The sequence below is a fragment of the Phascolarctos cinereus genome, unplaced genomic scaffold (genome assembly GCF_003287225.1).
Source record: "Phascolarctos cinereus isolate Bilbo 61053 unplaced genomic scaffold, phaCin_HiC Scaffold_3;HRSCAF=262, whole genome shotgun sequence".
Classification (NCBI taxonomy): domain Eukaryota; kingdom Metazoa; phylum Chordata; class Mammalia; order Diprotodontia; family Phascolarctidae; genus Phascolarctos; species Phascolarctos cinereus.
In genome coordinates this window covers 9,393,874-9,418,761 of record NW_027555736.1, presented here as the reverse complement: position 1 = coordinate 9,418,761, position 24,888 = coordinate 9,393,874, and the positions used below count along the sequence as shown (strand labels likewise).

At 44.9% G+C, this 24,888-nt stretch overlaps 1 protein-coding gene across 1 annotated transcript in view; it reads right to left on the bottom strand.

Moving 5' to 3' along the window:
- The window catches only part of ADAM12 (ADAM metallopeptidase domain 12), a 379,134-nt gene that overhangs the window by 109,191 nt on the left and 245,055 nt on the right, over window positions 1–24,888 (bottom strand). Inside the window, 6 exon segments of the mRNA XM_020973659.2 lie at window positions 47–195; window positions 5,970–6,054; window positions 8,018–8,187; window positions 15,101–15,172; window positions 16,007–16,072; window positions 24,402–24,588. Of these exon segments, the coding sequence (XP_020829318.1) occupies window positions 47–195; window positions 5,970–6,054; window positions 8,018–8,187; window positions 15,101–15,172; window positions 16,007–16,072; window positions 24,402–24,588 (729 nt within the window).

The window sequence follows — 24,888 nt, the reverse complement described above, 5'->3', positions numbered from 1 at the left end:
AGCTGGGAGCCCAGAGCAGCAAGAAGCATTGATGGCTTTTACTCACCCAGTGGATGGATTCATGATGCAGCCTCCTTTATCAGCCATTACTTGACAGTGACATCCCCTCTCCAGGGTGTCGTGATTCATGCCCAGGTTGTGACCGAGCTCATGGGCAAGGGTAACGGCTGCACCCACAGGGCTGTCAGAGTGATCCTCAAAAAAAGAAAGAGACATAGGGCATTCACTTCTGCTCAGTCACCCTTAACTCCCATGAACCTAATGCAACTGATCTCTGGGGGTGTCTACACCAGTCAGAAAAAAGGAGTCTCTTTTACATGCAGGGAGACAATAGGGTCTCACATGTTCTCTTCAGGTTTTACCTCTCTGCTAGAACTGTGGTAGCCTGGGGTACAGTGTTCCCCATATTCACACATTGGAACCTTTTCTTGTTTATTCATTCTGCTACTTGATTAAATCTTTTGTTTTGCCTTAATGTTTCTCTTGGATGGATAGACAGAGGAAACCCATTGGTGGGGGCGCATATTCTTTGGTTCTGAGTGTGCTGACACACAGTATCTCAAACTCGGGGTAGCTTTTCTGGGGTCCCCATGTTCAAGAGTGGGCCTCAAAGGCGTCATGTACACATTTGTAGAGTCAAGTCAGTTTGATATGCCCCCTGGCGGCCCATCCAGACCTTTCTTCATGTTTTTAGAACTCTCCACATCTTCCTCAGGATGAAGCGGTTCATGCTATCTTCTCCACCCTGTTTTTTGAATCTCCTCAGAAGTTTTTGCTCTATTCAGGCCAAAGTATAAATTCATTTTCCTCTATAGGGGGTGGAGGAACCAGCCAATCTTATTTTATTAAGGTCCAATTTCATCTCTTTTTGTCCTGGATTATCCCAAAATAAAATTAGTTCAGAAAGGTAGATTTGGTGAGTTACAGTAAGTCAGCAGAATCCCTGCAATGTGCCTGCTTCCATCAACTCCAGGCCACTTTAGATCATTCAGGACAATCCAGGATGAATGGTGGCAGGGGACATCATTCTAATAGATTTTCATAGATTCCAGATGGAATCGAGGTAGGCCTGATTGGACAGATGAGACAGAATGTGAAAATGGACCGTGGCCTCTGGATTTTTGGATTTATGTTTCTGGACTCCACATTTGACAATGAGATTGTCTATAAGGAGGTAATTTCTCCACTTGGAAACTATAGTTTGGTGACCCCACTATTAACAGAGAACCAGATTTCCTTCCACAGATGTTAAAAATCAACACGAGGAGGTTAGGATTCAGTTCAACTAAATTGGGTCAGTGATGGTTCATTAATTAATAAATGTGATTTACAAACCTCTCCAAAGAGCGATATTCCAGCTTCTGGGCTGTTGAAACACTTTGCTCTTGGCCAGTTCTGAGAATGTTGTGAATCAATGATACTAGATGAGGGGGTGTTTTGTGTTGCCAGAAGAGAAAGCAAACTGTTTGTAACAAGGTCCTGGGAAGGGATGGGAGGTGCGTGGGGCACTGCGCTCAATGCTTTACAAATATTATCTCATTTTTACCCTCACAAAAACCCTGGGAGGGAAGTATTATTATTGTCCCCATTTTACAGTTGCAGAAACTGAGGCAAACAGAGGCTGACTTGCCCAGGGTCACACAGCTAGTAAGTAAAACTGGAATTGAATTCAGACCTTCCTGACTCAGTCTCAGGAAGCTGACACTTTGCACTAGGGGAAAAAAATAGATCATCCCTACCATTAAAATTCTTGGTTGTGTTTCTCCTAAACAAGAGGGAACCCAAGAAACCATGGGCATTGTCCTCTTTTTATCAGTTATCAGTAGGAATCCCTCACTGAGCCACTGTTCCTAAATAGACCAAGGAAGATGGATGGCCTAACAAGACGTCCTGCCCTTCCCCAGCAGGAGAAAGGAGCGGTGTGGGAAAGGGCTTGGAGTTATCCTGAGGACTGATGAAACTGCTGGTGAATTCCTCTGTTCAGATTTGAGAGTTTTCTGCTGAAGCGAACCTTATGAACACATAGCGAGGAGAGGAGTGTGTAGAAGGAGGGTGGGGCGTATGGAAGTCATAGCTATCTTGTTCTTGGAGAAAATTCAAGGACTGTGCCCTTAATAAGGATGATAATCTCCTCCTGGGTCTTGGGGATTACACAATGTCCAGGGGTTGTAAATGGAGGAGGGGCATTGTTTCAATAATAAGAGGCAGTGTGGCGTAGTGGGTAGACAGCAGGTTGGAGTCAAGCAGCCCTGGGTTCAAGTGCTGCTTCTGATATACATTGGCTGTGTGGACCCGGGAAAGTTCACTAACCTCTCAGTGGACCTGGCAATCCGTTAAGACTCTAAGTTGTAGGTTCTGATCTGCGTTGGTAGAAAGAGTACCCTTGTTGGGAGTTCCAAATGCCAATGAAATCACGGGCATAGTAGGACAAGCATTAGATACCGAGAGGGAGTATGGCGTAAGTCATCTTATAGGAAGACAGCTGGCTTTGAAGCAGAGACCCCTAGGCTCATGTCTTCCCTGACACATTGGAACCTCAGGCCTTGGTTCAGGGGAATCAAGGCAAACAGACCAGACCCAGAGCATAGGACACGGGTTCCAATCCAAATTTAGACACTTACTTGCTGTGTGACCCTGGCCAAGTCACTTGACTTTTGTGGGGCTCCGTTTCTTCATCTCTAAAATGAGAGAGTCTGAGGTCCCTATCTGCACTAAAGCTAAGGTCTTAGGACCTCTCCCTTCCCTGGGTAAGTCCCAAAGTCTGTAACTTATAGATGAGCTGTCGATTTGCAAAAGTGAATGAATACTATTGGTTCTCATTCTTCCTTACAATGTAACTAATGTGAAAATATGTTTAATAGGAATGTATATGTGGAGCCTATATCAGATTGCACGCCATCTTGGGGACGGAGGGGGAGAAAATCTAAAACTCAAAACCTTATGGAAGTGATTGTTGATAAATCAAAACAAACTAATAAAAAATTTAAAAAGTCATTGAATACGCACCTACTATGTACAGAGCACTGAGGGCAGCGATGAGAACACATACGCAAGAGTGAGACAGGCAGTCCCTGCTCTGTGGGGGCTCTCCCTCCGCGAGGGCTGACAGTCCACGCGGGCAGCAGCTGCAGACCAGAAGGGAAATCCCAGTGGTCCTTGAGCGCCATTTCCATGAACAAAACTCAGTTTGTTTCTAATGGCCGCACCTTTGAGCTCCACCCAAGGAGTTCCCTGCACTGACAAAACCAAGCGCAACGCTCCTTGGCCTCTGCTGCTTGGTGGCATCACAATGGGCAGAGCGTGGGATTGGAGTTAGGAGTTTACACCCAAGTTCAAACCGGTCTTGGACACTTGGCTGTATGATCCTGGATAAGTCACGTAGCCTCTCCCAGTCTCAGTTTCTTCCTCTGTAAAATGGGGATGATATGGCACTTACCTCCCAGGGTTGCTGTGTTTTGTGAGGCTCAAATGAGGTAACACTTGTAAAATGCTTTGTCAACCTGAAAGCGTTATCCGAGAACCCAGAGCGGCCTTCTCATCGCCATCAGGAGCCAGAAGAGCAGTGGGCGTGGGGTGGGGTTGGTTACACATCTGATTTTACCTTGCCCGTCTCTTTCAGAAGCAGCCAAAAGAAAGGTTCCCTCACCATTTAAGTTCCTTTAGGGACAGGAACTACGTAACTTTTATCTCTGCTGCTCCCTCAGTCCCCAGCACAGTGCCTGGCACATAGTAGGTACTTAATATTCACTGATTAGGTGGTCATCTGGGTGCATGGCACTTGTCAATAACCAAGGTCAAATGAGTTTGGGTAGCCCGAAGGACTGGGGCCTTGGGAAGCCAGAGCAAGGGCCCAACAGCTCCCCAGAGCATGCCAATCGATCAATCAATCAATCAATCCACCCAAGACCACAGGGTCAGGAGCACGCTTTTGGTTTTTAGTAAAATTCCTCCTTGCTTTCTCCAGGACTTCTTCTAGGCCTTGAACATATAGGGTGATATCAATTTTATGGCTGCAAACCATTTTACTGTATTTTTTTTAGCCATAAAGTCATAGGAGGAATAGAAAAGTCTGGGTGCTTTGCCCAACTGGCGGTCTTCTCTTGGACATAGTCAAAATTCCAAACCTCCTTGTATTTTCTAGTACCTGGCATCCAAAAGTTGCCTAGCATGTCCCCCTGCCTGATGTTAAAAGCTTTAAAGACCATCTCCTCACTGATGCTGGCTGAGAAATTAGCAGAATAAATCTTCTGATCATTAAGTGGAATCTTCAGTACCAGAACATCCTTTTCGGTTAAGTCATTTTAATTATGCTACTGCTGCTGCCGTGATCACACTTTTCTGCTGCTGTCTTTGGAGAAGGAAACTTAGGGAGAGTGCTTCAAGACAGACAAAGTGACATGTGTCAAAACAATAGTCTGAGTTTATCTCTAGAAATTTTAATTGTCACGGAATAGGACTTTGTGAAGAAGGAGGGTTTGATTTCAGCTGTTAGATGCACACACACATACACACACACACACACACAAATTAACTTTAGTGGATCGTAAAGTCAATAACAAATTGTTGCAGAGTCACAGATTAGGGATTTCTCCCATGTTTAAAATTCGGTGGACACTGCCATATGAGAAATGCAGTTTGGAGCTGACTAGCAATTAACCTGGTCCCAAGGGCACCACATTTATCACCAATGCCCTTCCATAGTTGCTTCAGCATAAAAGGTCTCTGGGTCCAAGGAAAACTCACAAAGACAGAATTTGAGAGGAGAGACTGTCTTTTGCCTTTCTTTGTATCCACAGGGCTTTGCACATATTTGCCTGGCACATATTAGGCACTTAATAAATGATTATTCACTGACTGATCGACTGAAATGATTTTTGTGAGGTCTGAGACCCTGGCTGTAAGCCCCATTCATCTGTCTGTGAGACGTATGTCTATATTAACTTCTAACCATGACCCAAGGCAGATGGGAAAAGTTTGTCATGTAGACTCATGAAGATGATTAGTTTAGGAAATAAATACATGAGGAGGAATTACTAGACTATGGAAAACAGCCCTTTACTCCCTGACATACAACTGGATCTTTTGAAATACTCTCCTTAAAAAATGTGGTGAGATTTTTAAAGGTTCCTTGGAAGGGCAAGACTTTGTTTGTTTAATGGAGACAGGAGGCCAGGCTAAGAATATTCCCTGTCTGATTTCTGGTTCCCTTAGAGGACTAAATATTCAGACCAAGCACAGAACAAGGCGGATATGCCACACACACTCCTTTGACAGGACTTGGTGGCACTTCCCTGGGGGGTTGCACATTAACCCTAGCTGTTCCCTAAATCCAGAGGAAACCAGGACTGTGCTCCCCAGTCCAACCTGTCCTCTGACATAAACACACAACATGAACATGGTAGACTTACCCTTACTACAACAACCTTTCAAACCCTTTTTCCAAGACATTGACGTACATTGTCCACCAGCCTAGAGGTACTGATCATATCTGTGATGGCAAATAATGAAAAACTCCAGGTCTCGGACTACGATTCTTGGAGGCTGTTCTAGTGACAACTTTGGGCTAACCCTAATTGGCCAGACCTTGTGCAAAGAGCATGTCGAGCTATGGCTCCTGTTCCCAGGTCTTGATGCACCTCAAGGCTCTACAGGTTTCCCCCAGTTGACTGGTTTGACCAGAAGTTACAGACCCACTTTGAATCATGAATCATGGAGATAAGGCCGGTGATGGATTTTCTTTTTCTCTCCACCAATTCCAATTTGTTGTACATCATCAGTGATTTTGAAAACAGTTGGGTAGATATAAGTATATGGGAATAATTGGAATTTCAGTTGTAATTGAACTTGGAAAGCCACAAGGAAAAGCCTTTATGTTGTCTCTTAGCCATGATCATGTTTGTAAAGTTGTCATGGTAGAGAGAAGGGGAAAGTCTCTGAGGGCCAGCCACTCCTCTGCTCCCTTTGCTTACCATGACCACGCCTCCAGACTGCTCGGCTGTGCACATGCTCATGATGGGCGCCATTCCAATGGTGGTCCCTTGGAAGTAAACCCCACTGGGAAAGGAAAAATAACATAACAATTTACCCGGAAATAGATGTAATCTAAAATCCCAATGGTTGTTTTGTGAATTTTGGATTATATCGTCTTTACAAAGGTATTTTTCATCAGAGAACTCCACTGAAAGGCCAAGAAGAGCAACTGTGGAAATCTAGAAACAATGACCAGAAAGCACTGAGGGGCAGATATAGGGTGGGTGCAAGAGAAAACTTCCTGATGAGAACCCTCCCAGATGAGGATGAGCTGCCTCCAGAGGCAGGAGGCTCCCTCTCTTCAAGAAGAATCTCAGCAACCACTTTTCTGTTTCATTGTAAAGGGGATTCTGGCTTAAGTAGAATCGAATCAAATGGTCTCAGAGTTCCCGTCCATCTTGAAGGGCCTGTGTTTCTGTGGAATGGACCAGATCAGTGGAAAACGATCCTTTGAAGACAATGCTTTGGTTTTCTTGCTTAGCAAGATCCTTTTTTCCTTCCTGTTTAGGGCATGGACCAGGCTCAAAACTCACTTCAACATCAAGGCTGATTTAAACCTGAGAAATGAGTGACCACAGGAAAAAGCATCAAAGTCTTGGCATAAGAATGGACTTCTTAGCCCCAGGGCCTTAAAACTCTTTGAGATCAGAATCACCTTTTCTTCTAGCTTTCTTCTTCACAAGAATGTGCTGAGCACAGCACCTAGCACATAGTAGGTTCTTACTAAATGTGTGTGAGGTTAGGTACAGTGGAGAGTCTTCCTGTTTCCCATAGCTAAAAGTGTTCACCCAATAGGACACATTTATATAATTAAAAGAAGCCAACATTATGACATAAGCAGCCCAATTCTTTATGCCAAGATTGACTGGCACTTGGCATATTTGAAAATACAAAGATATGGATAATACTGAGATTCTTTTGTTGCAGGGAAGAAGTGTGAAGATGTAGCCTAGAATCACAGGATCTCTGGGGTGAAAGGAATCTCATTTGGTCTAATCTATTCTGGAACAAAGCATCTTCTACACTATCTCCAAAAATAGCTAGCTTTAGATTGAAGGACTGTGCATGTGTGTGTGTGTGTGGGGGGGGTAACCCAGCCAGAGCCTCCTGACACCGCACAGGCTACTCTGGGATCGCCCTCATTAGGACATTAGCTTAGGCCAAAGTCCACCCTTTGGAAAGATTCACCCTGTGCTCCTGGTTCTACCTTCAGGGGCCAAGCACAGTAAGTCTACATCATTTTCCACATGGAAGGGATTGGTCCCACCATGGGACACAGTGGATACCATGGAACTTCCCCAGGGGCCCGTGACTCCAGGATGCTATGGGTTCTGCTTTGATGGTATGGATGTGGAAGTCTCTTTGGGCAAGTCACTTCACCTATGAAGCCTCAATTTCCCCATCTGTAAAATAGGAGTATTGGACAGATGGTATCCAGCTTGTCTTCCAGCTTTTGGGCTATGACCCTGTGACTCAAGTTGCCTTGTAGTTCACTATTAACATGTCTTTCCAGGATATTTCCTTCCACTATTCTCTTCACCCTCCCCCACACCCCCGCCTCCTTTAACAGAGGGCAATGATGTCAAAATGTTGAGATGTGATCATGTAAGCAAAACTCTGCTCTAATGGTCTTCCATCTCTCCATGGAAAGGAAAGACATACCAATCAACCCAGAAGAACTAAATGCTTGCTATGTGCCAGGCACCATGCCTGGTGTGGGAACACCAAATCAAATTTGCAAGTCTCTGCTTACAGTTGGGGAGTTCATGTCTCCATTAGGGGAGACAACATGTATACCTGTTAGTGTATTCCAGATGGATACAAAAGGTCATTTGACTGCTGAGGGCTGGAGGGGCCTCCTGCAGGAGGTGGGCCATATTTCCCAATCTGTTCCCCATGGCTATTCCTAGTTTGCTAATTATTCAGAGTCTGATTGCTTTTTCATTACTCTATTTCTTGAAGCAGAGAGGGAAGCCCAGCCCCTCACCTTACAAGCTGTGCGTTGTCATGGGGTTTACGAGGCAGCAACTTCATCTTTCTCCAGTCTAGAAATTCATGAAGACTTGTAAACGGGTCCTGGCTGATGGAGCACTTATCAATATCATTCCAGACTTCGACTCCAACCAATACTATTCGAATGTTCAGTGGTCTGTAAAACTAAAGAAATTGGACAAGCTAGTAGATCAGTTTGTGAAAATTTCCTTTCACGGTAAACTCATAAAAACAGTTCTCTCCATTCCCCGTCATTCCTTACTCTTTAACCCTTTGCAACTCAGCTTCTGTCATACCATTTTACTTGCCCAAATAGCAAGGCAGCTAGGTGGTGCAGTGAATGAGCACTGGGACCGGAGTCAGGAAGACTCATTTTTGTGAGTTCAAATCCAGACTCAGGCACTTACTAGCTGGGTGACCCTGGGCGAGTCATTTAACCCTGTTTGCCTCAGTTTCCTCATCTGTATGAGCTGGAGAAGGAAATGGCCAACCATTCCAGTATCTTTGCCAAGAAAACCCTAAATGGGGTCATGAAGAGTAAGACAAGAGTGAAACAAAGTGACTGAGTAACAAAAGAGTGCTGAATGACCAGAGGATCCAACCCAATGGCCTTAGCTCTAACTCCTAGAGCTTTTATAATCTTCTCACGTGTCTCCTTGAGCTCTCCCACATCTTCTCTGCTCTCCAGTCATGCCACCTCTGTTTACTTCACTCTCCCTTCATCATTTCTTGCCTTGGCTACTCTGCAGCTTCCTAATTTACCTCCCTAGCTCCAGCCTTCCTCCTCTCCCATCCACTCTTTCCAGAGTTGCCAAAACCATCTCAATGCACAGTTCTGATGAGGTCACTCCCCTAACAAAGACAATCAGTGGCTCCCTATTCCCTACAGGTGAACATACAACCTCTGGCATTGTCCTGAAGTCCCCCCAGAACCTCCCTCCAAGCTCCCTCTCCCAGCCTAATGTCGCTGCCTCCTCTTTCCCCATCATCCTGTCTTCCACACTCTCTCTACTTGGACTCCTAGCCTTGCCCTACTCTCACTGGCCAGCCTCCACCTGTCCTGTTTGATCTCCACATCAAGTCCTGCTGAAAGACTTCACTTGCTTCAGGGCCTAGTTCAGGGGTCATCTCCTCCATGAAGCCGTCCATCCCTTTCCTTTCTGAGGTTCTTAGGACAGATCATCTCCTTTGGTCACTCCTTTAGACTTAGCGCCTTCTCTCTGGGGCCATATTTGCATCTTAGTCTCAACAGCATACCGGGAAGGGGTGGCACCTAGCATTTTTGTGTCTTGAGGGCTGAGTTTGGCGTATTGGATATCAGAGATGCTGGACAGATGCCTGGGCCTTCTTTATAGCCAGTCTGAGGGGCAAAGGCATGAACTGGGAGTTAGGAAGACCAGGGTCCACATTTTGCCTCTGACACTGAACACATCACCTTGGGTGAGTTGCTTGGCCTCTCTCACCATCAATTGCGTCCCCTGAAAAATGAGGGTTTTTGTTTTATTTTTTTTACTAAATGGCCTCTCAGGCCTCCTCTAGCTCTGAATCAAGGAGCTTATGAAAATAGATCTCATCTTGCCTCCCCATTTTTAATCCTCTTTTCTGGTAATATTGGAGCCTAATGAATATTTACAGTGCACTGAGGCATGTGCAATAGACACTCCACAAATGTTGTGGATTAACTCTGTGTCACAGTTATTCATCGTTTTACCGCTAGACTGGGAAGCTTTGCACTGGCTTCATTTGGAATAAAAATCACTGCCTGAAACTTAAACTTACAGCCTAGCCAAAGGCTGTCGGGCCATGTCCACAAGAAGGGAAAATCCAACCAGCGGATGGATGAATCAGGACTCTTTCTCCAGGAATGTCAAGGTTAATCACTTGCTGATTTGCAGAGAGGAAGGAAGGGTTTTCCCTACGAGTAAACAGGACTTCTGAATTCATTGCACACATTTTGCATTTCTCTGTGGGATCCTGAGCCTGCACAATGTTGCACATTTGACTCCCATCATTGCTAAATAAACAAATGACTCTTTGCACCTCACGATAAGAACCTAGATGCCCATGGCCTGGCGTGTTGTTCTTTTATATGACAGATACCTCAGCCAGTGTCTGGTCTAAGTCCAAGGTTGAGGATGGCCAGAAAGGAGCACCATGGACATTTAAGGAGGGCAGAGGAGGGCGCATGGCTTCCAGGTATTCCCTGGGCTCCTGAAGGGCATCGGAAAGAAGACTCAGGACCGGTGCTGGCCATGGGAGAGGAGGTGGTTGGGTACCGGCCTTGGCATGGTGAAGGAAGGAGAGATGGCTGTGGATTCCTCTTCTACAAGAGTCAGGTTGGCTGGGAGAGCCCTTGAGACCAGAAGAGGAAAAATACAGATGCAGCAGCAAAAGATCAGATGTAGAACTGGAGGGGCCTTCAGAGGTCATCTTGCCCAGCTCCTTCATTTTTACTGTTGAGGAAACTGAGGCCCAGAGGTGCCCACAAGATCACACAGGTAATAAAGGGCAAATCACCCTCAGTTACAGGCACAATTCCATTGGAATGGAAGCTCCTCAAGGGCATTTGCCTTTCTTTGTATCCCCATCCCTCTCATTTAGTATAGTGCTTGGTACAGAGCAAACATTGAATGAATGTGTGTTGATTGACTAATGGATAACACCAGGGCTGGTTTTTCCTCCGTGAAGTTTTGTCCTCCATATTGCTGAGGCATCTCTTTGCCAGTCCTCGGCCCAGATTCTCCAGCCCCTCTTCAGCTCTCAGTCTCACTCCTTTACAGCTCACAAGTGCCCATCTCAGGGTGACCGAGGGCTCTATGCCCACAAAGGCAATGGTGATTTGAGCACAGGATTCCAAGTCAGGAATGTCCAAAATCCAATTCTGATTTCACCCTCAGCATCCTCTTCTGTACAGGGGAGATAAGGATGCCCTCCCAGTAGCGATGTCATGTAAGGATTAATTAGTCAATATCTGTAAATAGCTAATTGTTCCTATCTCTCAGTGTTAGGAGGGCTGCTTACAAATCCAGAGACTTTCCATACTAATGATGGGATTTCCCATTTCCATAGGCTCAAGTGCAAAGGAGTCTGGTGCAGAGGGTAGAGTGGTGGCCTTGGGGTCAGAGGATGAAGGTCAAGTCTTTCCTCTGACACAGACCAGCTCTGTGACTTTGACACATGCCCTTGGTAAATCATTACATTTCAGAGAAGGTACTAATCTGCACCGGCAGAGGGAAAGCCCTCATCTGGGAGTTCCCGTATCAGTAATATCCCAGGACTCAGTATCCATGACTTTAATCATCACCTCTATGCATAAGTATCTCAAATCTGTCCCTCTGTATCACCAAGCCCCTTTCCTAAGATCAAGACCTGGCATCTGTGGAGATCAAAAATGACCACTTGAAGGAGGTGGCTCTCAAGGTCAGCCTTGAAGGGAGGTGGGGGCTCTATGAGGCAGAGATGAAGATGGAAAGCATTAGAGTGAAAGGGTGGAGATGCAAAGACCTGGAGGTGGGAGATGGAATGTCATGTATTGGGAAGAGGGTGGAGAAAGTGACTAGGCCACTTTGACAGGAACCCAGAATGCATTAGGAGGAGCAACACATAATTAGCCTGGAAAGTCAGGGTGGAGCAAGATTTTGGAGTGCTTTCATTGCCAAAATAGGAGAGTTTGTATTTTATCCAAGAGGCAGTGGGAAGCCACTAGAGCTCCTCTGATCCTCTCACCTGGAGAGTGACATGGTCAGACTACACTTTAGGAAACTCCCATTGGCATGATGATGTCAAAGATGAATGAAGTGGGAGGAGACTTAAGGCAGGGAGACCAATCAGGAGACTGCTGTAATGGTCCAACTCCCTTATTTTGTTGATGGAATAATTGGTCAATAGGCAGACTACAGGCACTCCATTTAAACTGCAATTACACATAAGTTGCAATTCTTCCCCCGCTCTCCCAAGTGTGTAACACACTTTGTCAACCTTAAAGCACTATATAAACATCAGTGGCTCTTAACGTAGCTGTTATTGAGGAAAAGGTAACATGGCAATCACCCCCTGGGCTGGAACTTGGGAAGGGCAGTCCTAATTGGGGTCAAGGTTCCAGCCATCCCTGGGACTGGCACAGTGTCTGGGCAGAAATGAAGGATTGTCCAACTGCTGCATTCCAAGAGCCTGGGACACTGGGCTAAATGAGAGGCTGATAGTCTGCGTTAGATGAACTCTTTCAGGCTGGGAAGTGAAGAAGAATCCCACATGGAAATGAAAATACTTGGAAAATGTAGAGCATTTGAAGATTATTGTTATCAGCATTCCATCAAGGAACTGGAGCCTGAGCCACAAATTCCCAGACCCTGTTTAGAGATAACTCTTCAACTTAATGTGTAAGAAGCCAGTTACAGACCCTGATGGGAAGGACGAGGCCATCACTCATCCACGCTGTATGGCCACGGCCAAGTCACTTCAGCTCTGTGAACCTCTGTTTCCTAACTGGTGAAATGAAAGGGCCGGACATGATGATCTCTAGGGGCCTTCCAGTTCTTGATCCAGGACCCCATGGTCTAGGTCTGCCCACCCTGTGAGACTCCTGTCCATGTGCTCCCATGTATCTTCTCCAGCGGGTCCATCAAACACATGGAGGACCTTACTGAGATCTCTTGACATTGAGCAAGTGAATGCATCCCTCATTCTTTCCATGTGACAAGTCCACCTTGCTTTTGATTGGACAGTTCTCTGTTGTCCCCCTTCATATTACTCACCTGCAACCCTTCATCAGTCACCTACTGCAGCCTGCTCATGACTGACAACTTTTATTTGGAGACTAACATCTGTCTTTGGAGACTGTAGCATTCCCTGAGGTTAAAAGTTAAGAAGGAAGTACTTCATCAATGACCTTATTGAGTGGTAACTCCTCAGTCCCTCCTTGACCTGGTGATCACAAATGTAACTTAACTAGGACGTGAAACTCTCCTCTTTTAAGCAGTGGTTCTTATTTTTGTGTGTGTGTGTGTCCGGGGTCCCTTTGGCAATCTGATGAAGGTTACACACTCCTTCTCAGAATCATATTTTTAAATGCATGAAATAAAATACATAGGATTACAAAGGAAACCAATTATACTGAAATACTGTTAGCAAAGTACATATTTTTAAATGGTCATGGATCATTGTGGTGAAGAACTCCTGGTTTTAAAATATCCAAATGTCTGAGAAGCACAAATATTAAGGTGATTTTTTCAGCTCAAAGGAAAAGTGATGAAGGTCTGGTCATGGGCCCATATATTTAGAAGGGACCTGGAGATTAATTTGTCTAGCTCTATCATTTTACAGATGAGACGACTGAAACCCAGAGAGGGAAGTGTCCCACTCAAGGTCACAGAGGGAATGTGTCAGGGACGAGATTCAAATCCGGATCCTTGGGCTCCAAATGCAATGCTTTGTTCATTTACCAAGCTGCTTCTCCTCACTTGGGGGATAATCCTCTTGGCTGCTGTCTCACTACTTGGCCAATCGGGCTGGGATTTTGTTTTCTCCATTCCATACTCATTGACGCAAGGCTCTACCCATACCAAGAGCCAACATGCCTGGACTGCAATGTCTCTGGCTCTAGGCTCAGGTCAGCCTATCCAGAGAGGATGATCATTCCCTTCCATACCTGTTTCATAATTCAGGAAGTCAATGGTGATAATTCTCCATGAACACATAGGCTTATCTGATAGACAGTCCTCAAGTGTGGATAATTGAGAGAATTAGGAATACTATTCTATTTTTAAGCATATGAGAAGAAAAAGTCCATCTATGACTTAGAGACAAGACCTTGGAAAGTTCCTCAAGCCCAGAGAAATTAAATGACCTGCCAAGGGCTGTAAGCCAGTAAAAGTCAGAGGTCAAATTTGAACCCACTTCTCCTCGACTACATCTTGTGGCATCCACAGAGAAGGCTCACTCTAACAGCATCACAAGCTTCTAATAAATCCCTACTTGCCAGTCCTCTTTTATAAACCTATGTCCAGATACAATAAAGAATAGCGTTTAAAAAAAATACAAGCACCTAGGTATGAAATATTAGCCACCATGGCTTTATCTAACTCAGAGTTTACTTCGCAGGCCTAATCCTATCTTATCTTAAGGCCAGAATTCAGACCGAGTCTGAATTTTGGAGGAATGTACGCTTTGAAAACTTCAGACTGGCATCCTCCTTCCCATGACCTTTTCACAAAATGTGTCACTCTCCCCTCCCCTGAAATTCCTGGCTTCTATGAGCAGATGCAGGGATGAAATGATGTCTGTGCCTGGTTTCTCTGATAAGGAGGTTAGTTTCAGGTTTTACCCACCACGTTAACATTAATGAGGACATAAAACAACATGTCTCTCCTTGTGTTCCCTGACTCCTAAGGTAATTAAAGATAAATTATTTTTGAACTTTTACAACTATCTATTGACTTATTTCTTTTTTCCATTAAAGTACCAACAAATCTGTTTGGTCATTCCTCACATATTTATTTTGCTGGGTGTAGGGGTTACTTTGCATAAAATTGCTAACGTCTACCCATAACCATCCCTGGCCTTCCAGCAGTTTCCTATCTACTTCAACTATCTGGTCGTCTAGTTGTTAATTCTCTAAAGGCTTCCTTGTTCCACCAGTCAGGGCACTTTGAAATGCAAGTTTAGTAGAAGAAAAGTGTTTAAATGAAGTTAGACCAGAGTTTCCCAATCCAAAGCACTGTATGTCCACAGCCCAAACACTTTATTTTCTCCTGACTCCAGATCCAATCCTCTTCCTACTACACCACGCTTCCACCACATGAAACTGACCTTTTGACAGGAGCTGTCCACCCAGAGTTGCTGCTGTTGATGGACCAGTGGATATGTATTCGGAGAATGGACTAGAGGGGTCTCACATACCCCTAGGGCAGTAGACTGGCTTTGCTGTCCCCTAATGTCTTTACTTGCCAGGGTAACAGGTTTGGAATAAGTAAGCAAAATGGTTGCCTTGTTAATAATATGAAAAGCTCTGAATCAGCTCAACCTCAATCTCAAACATTTATATAACTTCCAAGAGTTAATTATATCAAGAAGGACTCACCTTATCCACATGATTGGCAATTTCTATTAAGCGCTGCTTAACTTTCTCCACATCTTTTCCTTGTCTCTGAAACTTAATTTAAAGAGGAAAGTCAATATTAGCAATAAGAATAATCAAGCAGTGTTTCTGAGGACTCTAGAACCATGAACATGGGTTTGGGGGAGGGCATGGACAGAAATAACTTAGAAAGATGACGAGTGGAGAGGTCACTGTGGGTCACTGAAGGGAGAGCCCATACCAAGATGCTCATGGGTCCACTGAAGGAAGACTTTCCCTACTTCTTTAGAATAGTGAAAGTGATGGGGCTATGGAACCTAGTTCCCTAAAAGCCTAAAAGTCCCCCTAAAATTTCCCCCACACAACCCAGGCCCTGAACTTTCCCATACTGGCTTTGACCTGAGGCATCTGGTCCATTATTGATACTCAATAATCCTTTTAACAGCTCTTTCACTGTGGCTCTCCCACTTAACTCCTTTCATTGTCTATACCTGGACCACCCCAGGCTATTTACCACTTTTTAATCCCATCCAGATCTTCTCACTGTCTTTTCTTGTATGGAAGTACCAATCTTACCCCCATTAAATTGTGAAGATTCACTAGGAATCTGCCCCCCATACTGGTGTTATAATAAACTGTCCCTTGACTGAAAAAAAAAAAGAGAATGTGATGAGAAGTAAGCTAGCATCAGCTATCAACTTCCAATTCATTTTTCTTCAATAACTGAACCGGACTAGCGATTACAGCCCCCAAAGAAACCTTTCTGCTGTCTGTGGTGCTACCGCCACAGATGATTATTGATATGGTTTGTTGCTGATGCTTTTAAATCAATGTGAGATAACCCAAAGCAAGCATGTGCCCCAAATCCCTCCCTCCAAGTTCTTCCTGGGAGTTTGGCTGTGAACTTACCTCTCGATTGTCTGCCACAATCACAAGCTCCACATACTTGGTTGTTTTCAGCGTCTCCCGTTTGCGCTGCCAAAAAATTAAATAAATTTAACTTTTCCTTTTAAGTCCAACTCCCTCATTTTAGTGATTGAGTTTGTGATTGAGGTTTTGTAATGAACAAAAAACTGTTTTTTTCTCCCTCTCATTTCCATATCCCATTGCAAAAGAAAAAAAGCAAAACAAAATCCTTTTAACAAATATGTACATTCAAGAACACACACACACACACGCACACACACACACACACACACACACACACACACACACACACGCACACACTCCCACATTGTCCATGAAAGTTAACTTTTCTTAAATCATCCTATGGGCTTGAGGAGTCCCCGTTTCTTATCTTAGACAGTTAGAGCATCATGAGGGTTTCTGCCTTGGATGACTACCAGTATGAGCAATGATCACCATATTATATGTTATTATAGAGCACTGAGCCTGGAGTCAGGAAGACTTGAGTTCAAATCTGCCCTGAGAGACTTACTAGCTGTATGATTCTTGGCAAATTACTTAAAATGGGAATAAAAGTAGCCCCCTACCTCACAGGGTTGTTGTAAGGAGCAAGAAACAAAATGTGTAAAGTGCTTTGCAAACCTTCAAGTGCTACATGAAAGCTAGTCATTATTTATTATTATTATCATTCAGGACACCAAAGCAACAGGAGTATACAGTGCTTCACCTCTCATCCCAGTTGAATATAAGCTCCCTGAGGGCAGGGATGACTTAATTTTTGTCTTTTTGTAGAGCAGGGCCTTGTACATAGTAGGAGATTTACTCAAGTTTGTCTGTTTGGATGGGATAGAGCTGAGAGGACCTCCAGGGTCATCAACTCCCAGTAAAGTCACAGACAGAATCAGGGAAAAAACAGCAGGGCTTTCTGTGAAGTCATGTTCAGAGATCCTGGAAAAGCTGGAATGAGAACACTCCTCAGAGTCCTCCCAGCTCTAATGATAGAACCCAGGGCTCCGGGCTCCCAGTCCAGTCTTCTTTTCATATCAAAACACACTTAAAACTTGTAAAGGACATGTGACCTCTGGCTTATGAAGGTGGGAAGAGCTATTTTTATAGGTCATAGGCCACAGATTTAAAGCTAGATAGGACCTTATCTGCTTCCTTTTGCAGATAAAGTTACTGAGGCACGTAAAATAATTTTTCCAAGGTCATAGGAAGGAAATAACAATCAGGATTTGAACCCAGGTCCTCTGAATCTGCCTCTAGCCTTCTCCCCTTGGTACTGCACTGTGCCTTGTGAAACTCTGGAAGATTCACTGGAGGGAGAACAGACTCGAGGCAGATTTCACTCTGGGGCGCAGAAGGAAGATGGGGCTATGGCGCTCCCCAGAGGAGAGAGGGCAAGCTTAGGAATGTGACATCTCATCAGCAGAAAGAATGACAAGAAATGACTGAGAGAAAAGCAGATTCAGGGTCTTGGCCGAGCTCCCTCTCACTTCTACCTCTCAAGGTCAAAAAGGGCACAGGAGAGTCACCTGCTCTGGAAAGTTGTTCAGTTGTGTCCAACTCTCTGGTAGCCCATTTGGGGTTTTATTGGCAACCACTAGAGTGGTTTGCCATTTCCTGCTCCAGTTATTTTACAAATAAGGAAACTGAGGCAAACAGGGGTAAGTGACTTGCCCAGGGTCACATAGCTAGTAAGTCAGAGGCTGGATTTGAACTCAGGTCCTCCTGACTCCAGGGCCAGCACTGCACCACCTAGGTGGGAAGAGCACACAGGTAAGAAGAAAATGTGAACACAATGGAATTGGGGCAAGATTCAGCTTAGGGAGCTAAGAGCAAACTGCCTTCCACTGGACTTAAAGCGTTTGAAACCAGTGGAATGGAAACTCTAGGGCAGGGACTGGTTTGTTTTTGTGCCTGGAAAATAATGGGTGCTTAATAAACGCTTGCGGTTTGATTGACCTAAGCTCCTTGAGGCCAGGACTGTCTCATATTTTACTTTATATTGTCAGCACTCCGCACATAGTAAGGGCTTAACAAATGCTCATTGGACCAGATTAAATTGATGATTCTTCCAACTGAATCCAACTCTCTGCCTCCTTAAGGAATCCCAAGGGAGACTGTAGGAGAACAAAGGGGAGCCGTCCTCGAAGGGTGGTCTCAAGAGACAAACCCACAAAGTCCCAAACAAAGAGTCCTGTTTCTGTAATCGAAGCCCTGGAAGGAAATGCAGGTCCAGTCCACTTGGGAGCTCAGACCCAAGACTCGGGGTTCATGAGCTGAACTGGATGCAATACTTCCCATTGAAACTCTGCCCATTGTAACCAGCACTCTCTGAGAGGAAAGGAAAACAACGACCAAGGCATGATTCCAACCCGAGTTCCAGTCACAGAGCCCGGGAGGGTGGGGGGTGGGGGGGAGTAGGTGAGGAACCTTTTTCCTTTTTCTCTTTTGTTTAAGTTAAAATCTTCTCATTGGCTCAGGATCTTCCAAACAGACTTTTAAAGAAGACTGTTTGTATCCTAGGAGTGTTCCTCTGGGCTGCCCAGCTGTGCTGATTGATGAATTTGAGTTTCCTCGAAGGAAATCTGCAGCCTGGATGGAGGGAAGGAAAGGACATTTCCTGTCCTTCAAGGATCTGTGACACTACTGGCATAGGCACTCCTTCCACCGATGCAGGTTGCGACTCCTTTCTCACTTGGCAGAGTCTTTGAAAGTTAATGTGGTTGAAAAAAAAGGCAAAAACCCCCCCAAACAAACAAAATAATCCCTGAGGCCAACCTGCGCTTAGCCTCTCCACTCCCTGGACAACAGACTTGAACCCTATTTCCTGCCAGAGCTTATTGGAACCCAGCCCCTGACGTACTGAGGAACTGAGCTGACAAAATCAAGTAAAACTCTGCTAGCCCTGCAATCTCAGTCCTTCCACAGATGCAGGTGGTAGGCCCCTCCCATTCATATCATCCATTAAGGATGTCACAGAAGGCTTTGCTGACAACTTATGAAACCATTTCCAGCACAATCGGGATAACATGTCTGATTGCCAACTGGGAGACTTAAAAGCCATGTTCTGAACACAGTAGGGCTGCTAGCTGGGGTGGGACTACAGATAATGATCACTGGCATCTAACTGGAATCTCATTAGGAGCCTTCTCATTCTGTGATTCTCCTTGCCCAATAACCCCTCAACAAACATCCATTAAATGCCTAGTATGTGCCCCGTGCTGTACTGGGGATACAAAGAATTCTGGTAGTATTTACTCTTAAATCTGATCCATTGCAATCTACTCAATCCCATAAACCAGGAGTTCCTATCCAATGTGTGAGCCCACCCTCAGTTCTCCTGGTATTCTAGGGTCTTATTTTCACCACGTGACCAGCCCATCTTCACTTACTCATACACTGGGATGAAGAGCAAGCTCACATAAAACAAGCCTTTGGGATGTGATGTTTCCATTTTAAATATTTCAAGGACCTCAGACTCTATCTGTGTGGCTGGTCCACACACTGACACAGGTGGCCACAGCAGGCCATGTTCCGTGTACCATTGTCCTAGGTTGCTGTGGTCCCCCAAAGTTGGCAACTAGTGGCTAACCTGAATTCAGTCATGTTGGTACCTGGGTGATAGACATGTAGACTGCTGCCAGGCCTGGACTCAACATTTGCCTATTTTGGTATGGCTTGCCAAAGATCTGGCATGGGCTTTCAGAGGTCAGGCTCTCCCCCACGGCACAGAGAGGCATCAGGGGAGGATTTTTATGGGAGCTGTCTTGAAAACATGGCACTAAAACACTGGTTATCTTGAAATGTTGTGAAATTGAGGAAGCCTCCAGGATGTTGAGTGAACCCTACATTGCAAATGAATGGCAGGGCATAAGCAAGATCTGCAGGAGAGGAAGGAGGGCGCAGGTCACAATCTGCATCGTTGGAGAGACATCCAAATCAGTGACCTCAGAGGTGCATGGAGAATATTTGAGAATTCGAGTGCTAACATCAGTAGATTGCATTTTTAACCCATAGACCATTCACTGAACCATCAAAACTGTATTGAAAATTACACTAGAAATCACCCAGTCCAGGGTCAAGCACCCTCTTGATTTTCTGACCTCCCTCAGAGTAACCCTGCGTTGGCCCTGGCCAACTGTGCACAGAGGGGGCCGTTCCCAAGACAACAAGTCAGCAATGAACATCATTTTCTTGCTCCGCAGTTTTCAGAAAGATCTGACTTTTGTTATGAATTCATGGAATTGAGGGCTTGGGAGAAACGCCCAACCACATAATCACTAAAAGCTGTGAATGAGGGGTAAGCTGATGAGCACTGACGGCTCATCTCCCCCAGCTGTCCAAAGCTGGTGAGTTAGGTTGTGTCTACATGGTTTCAAAACATCTGGACTGCTCAGCAAAATTCAGCCAAACTAGTTATCTGCTGATGTGGACCAAAATTAAAACAACCACCACCACCACCACCACCACCACCACAACAACACACACACACACACACACACACACACACACACACACACACACACACACACACACAATCTTCCAACTGGTTGTATGACTTAAAATCTCACTTAAAGCTTCTGAACAGAAACCAGCCCAGATGCACTCTTCTTGAAGAGAGGTCCTACATCCAGGAATAAATGAAGGGGTGATGCTCCCACTGCCCCCTCATCTGGACACAACACCACTAGGCTTTGTGGTCACTTCTGGGGGCCAGATCTTAGCAAGGATGTGGATAAGCAGGAGAGTGTGCAGCAGAGGGCAACCAGGATGGCAAAGGGTTTTCTAATCCTGCTCTAAGGATCGTTCAGAGGACCAGGGCACTTTAGCCTGGAGAATAGGAGACTCAGGAGAGACACAAGAGATGTGTTTGTGTATTGTGAGGCTGTCATGGGAAGGAGGGATTAGACTTTTTCTCTGACACCTCATGTGACTTTAAGCCTTGGGGCCACCGTTTTCTCATCTGTAAAATGAGACAGTTGGAGCAGAAGATGGAGGCAGCTTGGTGGTGCAGAGGCTTGAGAAGCCTAATGGCTTACCCCAGTCCCAGAGTGAGCATTCAAACCCAGATCTTTCTAAAAGCATGGGGTCACAGATCTAGAGTTCTAACTAAACAGGATCTGTCATGGGAAAGAAACATTGGGACCTTTCGGCCATGATGCATTTCTTTGTACCTGGTCGGGCAAGGCAGCTGCTTGTGAGGGTAGGTAAATCCTACATAGGGACATTACAATTAGAAAGTGGAGGATGACTCGTTCCCACAGTCTGGAAGAACAATTAGCAAATTCATAAATCAAGGGTTAGTTTACATTTCTTTAATAAAGAAATGGAATTTATCTGCTCTAGTAAAGCCTAGTGCTTTAAGAACAAATTGACAGAACCTGAATTCTTGCTAATAAATGCCAAATGTGTGGAATCCAAGCACATTATTCTTTATTAGGGATAGGAACTAAGCTTGTGATTTCATTGGTATACAGAACTTCCAGGGAAGGAAAGTCCTCTCCCAATGCAGGTGACACCTTCTCTTTAATCTAGAGACTTACAGAGTTGTCCAGAGAACTGAGAGCCTCAGGATTTGCCCCTCCCCCCATACACACACACACACACACACGCACAATCAGTGTGTGCCAGAGCTGGGATCTGAGGTCAGGTCGTCCTGGATTAAGGCAGGCTCTCACCACTAGACCATGGCTGCCTCTTGGTTAAGAGCAAAGGAGAGATCAAAGGAAGACAACAGAGCTCCCTTCCAAAAGGCTCCTGGTCTGAGCTGACAAAGGCAACAGAAGTGAATTTCTTAATCGTTCTCTTCTGTTCTAGATCCCATTAGAACATCAGCAATAACAAAAGCACCCAATTTTAAAACAACAGCAGCAGCAGCAGCAAACCGCAGCATGGTGAGAAAATCAGACGACCTGGGTGCAAATCTTTGCTCTCCTGCTGACTATGTCACTTTGAGCAGTCATTTTACTTTTCTGAGCCTCAGTTTCCCCATCTGTAAAATGGAGGGATTGAAATAGATGATTTCTAAGATCTTTCCAGAACCAAGTCCTACAGTCTTATAAAAAGAAGACAAATTCAGTCCAGGGTTAGGGCATTTGAGCAAAGCTCATTAGGGCCGATTCTCATTTCCTGTTCTGATGCACCCAGAAGTCTAAATGGTTTTGGAATTGGCAGTGATTTACCATCAATGCATAATTATGGAGGGTGCAAATAATCCCCAAAACAATACATAATCCAAAAGTAATTTGTATTTGTGTTTGGAAGGCATCATATGATGTGTTTTTGCAACAGGAGATTTAATTTCTTAATTATATTTAGCTTAGGCTAATATTAAACTTAGCTTGGATTCCTAAACGCAATCCAAATGACAGGGGACAGGGCAGCAAAGGAAGTAGGGGATTAGTCATCCCAAAGCAGGTTGGGTGACAAGGAGAAGTGAGCCAGTGAGGTAACTGGTAACTCTGCATTCGGGTCTCTGTCCAAATGCTCCCCCAGATACCAGGAGGTACAAACCCTTGTAAAAATGACAAACAATTGCTAAAGCGTTTATCAGAGAGGGGGTCCATGTATCCATGTGGAGATTTATTCAGGCAGCTTCACAAAGAAAACTCTGCCCGTAATGAATATGGACAGAAGATGCTGGCATGAGGAAGTTGGAGTATTTGCCCAGCACAAATGCTTTTGATGCCTCAAAGCCTAGAGCTCTATTTCTATCAACATAGTGGTCAGTAGCTGGTGGATGACTTCAGGATTTTTATCAAAACCATCCCTTGATACCTCATCATTTGTGCAGGTGGCTTTGGGCCTCCAGAGACTCAACCCACAGAATCCAATATCTCACATGTGTTCTCAAGGGAGAAGGACTTCCAGTATGGACTGCAGCTGTTTTCCAAGAGCCAGACATCGAGCTGAGTTTGGAGACATTCATGTCCAGCAAGCTGGCTTCCCTGTGATATTTTGGAGAGGGGACCCAGCAACTCATGAAGAGAAGGAAGGCTTGTGAGCTGTCTTGGTGGAGAAAGAGCAAATGGAGATGAGGTCAAAGGTCTGTAAAACATGGCCAATCATGGCAAGGATCACAAGCTCTGTTGGGCAGCTTCATTCTTTGTGATCATCTGAAGTAATCCTGCAGAGAATCTTTATCCACCCATGCTTGATTTGGAAGTCATTCCTCTGAACACAATTTCCATTAGAAAGATGTCAAGAACATTTTCTCTTCCATAAAACCAATCAGAGATGATATGGTCTCAGAGTAAAAAATTGAGAGCTCAGTAAAACTGCATGTGCTGTTTCTCCATTTCAATTTAAGGGTTCACTTAAATTTCAATATATATTGTTAGCAAAATAATGTCACCATTAAGTACTTCCTAGTCTTTATGTAAATCAAAATGATTTAGGACAAATTCCTGGGATGCCCCTAGTTCAGCAAACTGAGAGTGATAAGTAGAGTTAATTACAAAAAATCCAAAGGTGGTTGGCTCATGCTGAAGACCCATGTAGATGTTTTATTACAACTGCAAAATAGTACAGTATTGTCTATACTGTCATTCCACAGGAAGATAATTCTGGAGATTTGGAGCTGGAAGGGAACTCAGAAGTCATGGACTCTAACCCCCTCATTTTATAGTTGAGGAAATTAAGAGCTGGGGTGGGGGGTGGTTAAGGGACTTGGTAGGATTCAAACCCAGGCTGCATGCTGCCATGAAAAGGGGGCTTATTTGGAGGTAGAGGACTCAGGTTCGAATCCTAGCTCACACACTCATAGATCTAGCACTCAAAGAGACCCCAGAAATGCATTTGGTCCAACCCTGTGATTTACAGATGAGGAAACTGGGAGCCAGGAGGTGAAGTGACTCACACATGGTAGTAAGCAGCAGATGTGGGATTTCAGCCCAGGTTCTCTGTCTCTAAATTCAGTGTTCCCATGTAATCTCCTAAATATCTAGCAAGTTAAGGTACAAGGCCCTGGAGATGCATAGATAAAATTTGAAAAAGAGCCTGTCCTCAAGAGTTCGGTTCTGTCTGGAGGAGACAACATGTAAACAACGATCACTGAAGGAGAGAGTGATTGGGAGTAAAGGAACAGGAAACGGAAGCAACGATTCTAAAAGCTAAGAAGTCAGGAGGAAGGACATGCCAGGCACGGAGGACAGCTTGTGCAAACGCTCAGAAGGGGGAGATGGAGGGCCCAATCTTCCACAACAGCACAGTGAAACATAAACCCCTCCAGGCAGGTTTTTTTGTTGTTCCCTCTGTGCCTAAGGAGAGCGTCCAGCACATCCTGCAATAAGGACTTAAGATGTGCTCCTTGAAATGGATTGAACTGGGTAGTGTAGACACAGCCTGAGTTTTCCCAGCCTTCCAGGAAAAAGAAACGGATTTTTTTTCCTACCCTCCTTGTAAATGAGTGAGGGGACCACTGCATGCCATCCACAGTCCTGCCTGAGATGTTGAGATGCTGCTGTCCACATGCTCCCCAGGTGGTTTTCAGAGTCTCTGCTGGCTGGAACTTGTGTTGACCTGCAGCATCCTTCAATGGCTCTAAGATGAAGGCTTGGCTTCCTAACAGAATAAGTCCCCTGTTGAGAAAGAAACAGTTAGCAGGCTACAGCTTCTTTAGAGTGTCTGTGGCTCTTATCATATTTATGACTCATAGTGAAAGTGAACGTGGTCATTCATACTTTCAAATTCTTTTGAAAGAGGGTACTTCATTCTTTGGACTGATTTGCTTTGCCCTCTAAACTCAAAGCCCTGGTGGACATGGTCCTAGCCTCTTGCCCCTGGTTGCAGCACCATACACTAACATAGCCCTTGAGGTGCCATGCTGAGGCATCTGAGGGGGGCTTTACCAGAGGATAAGCTCATGACCTCCAAAAACC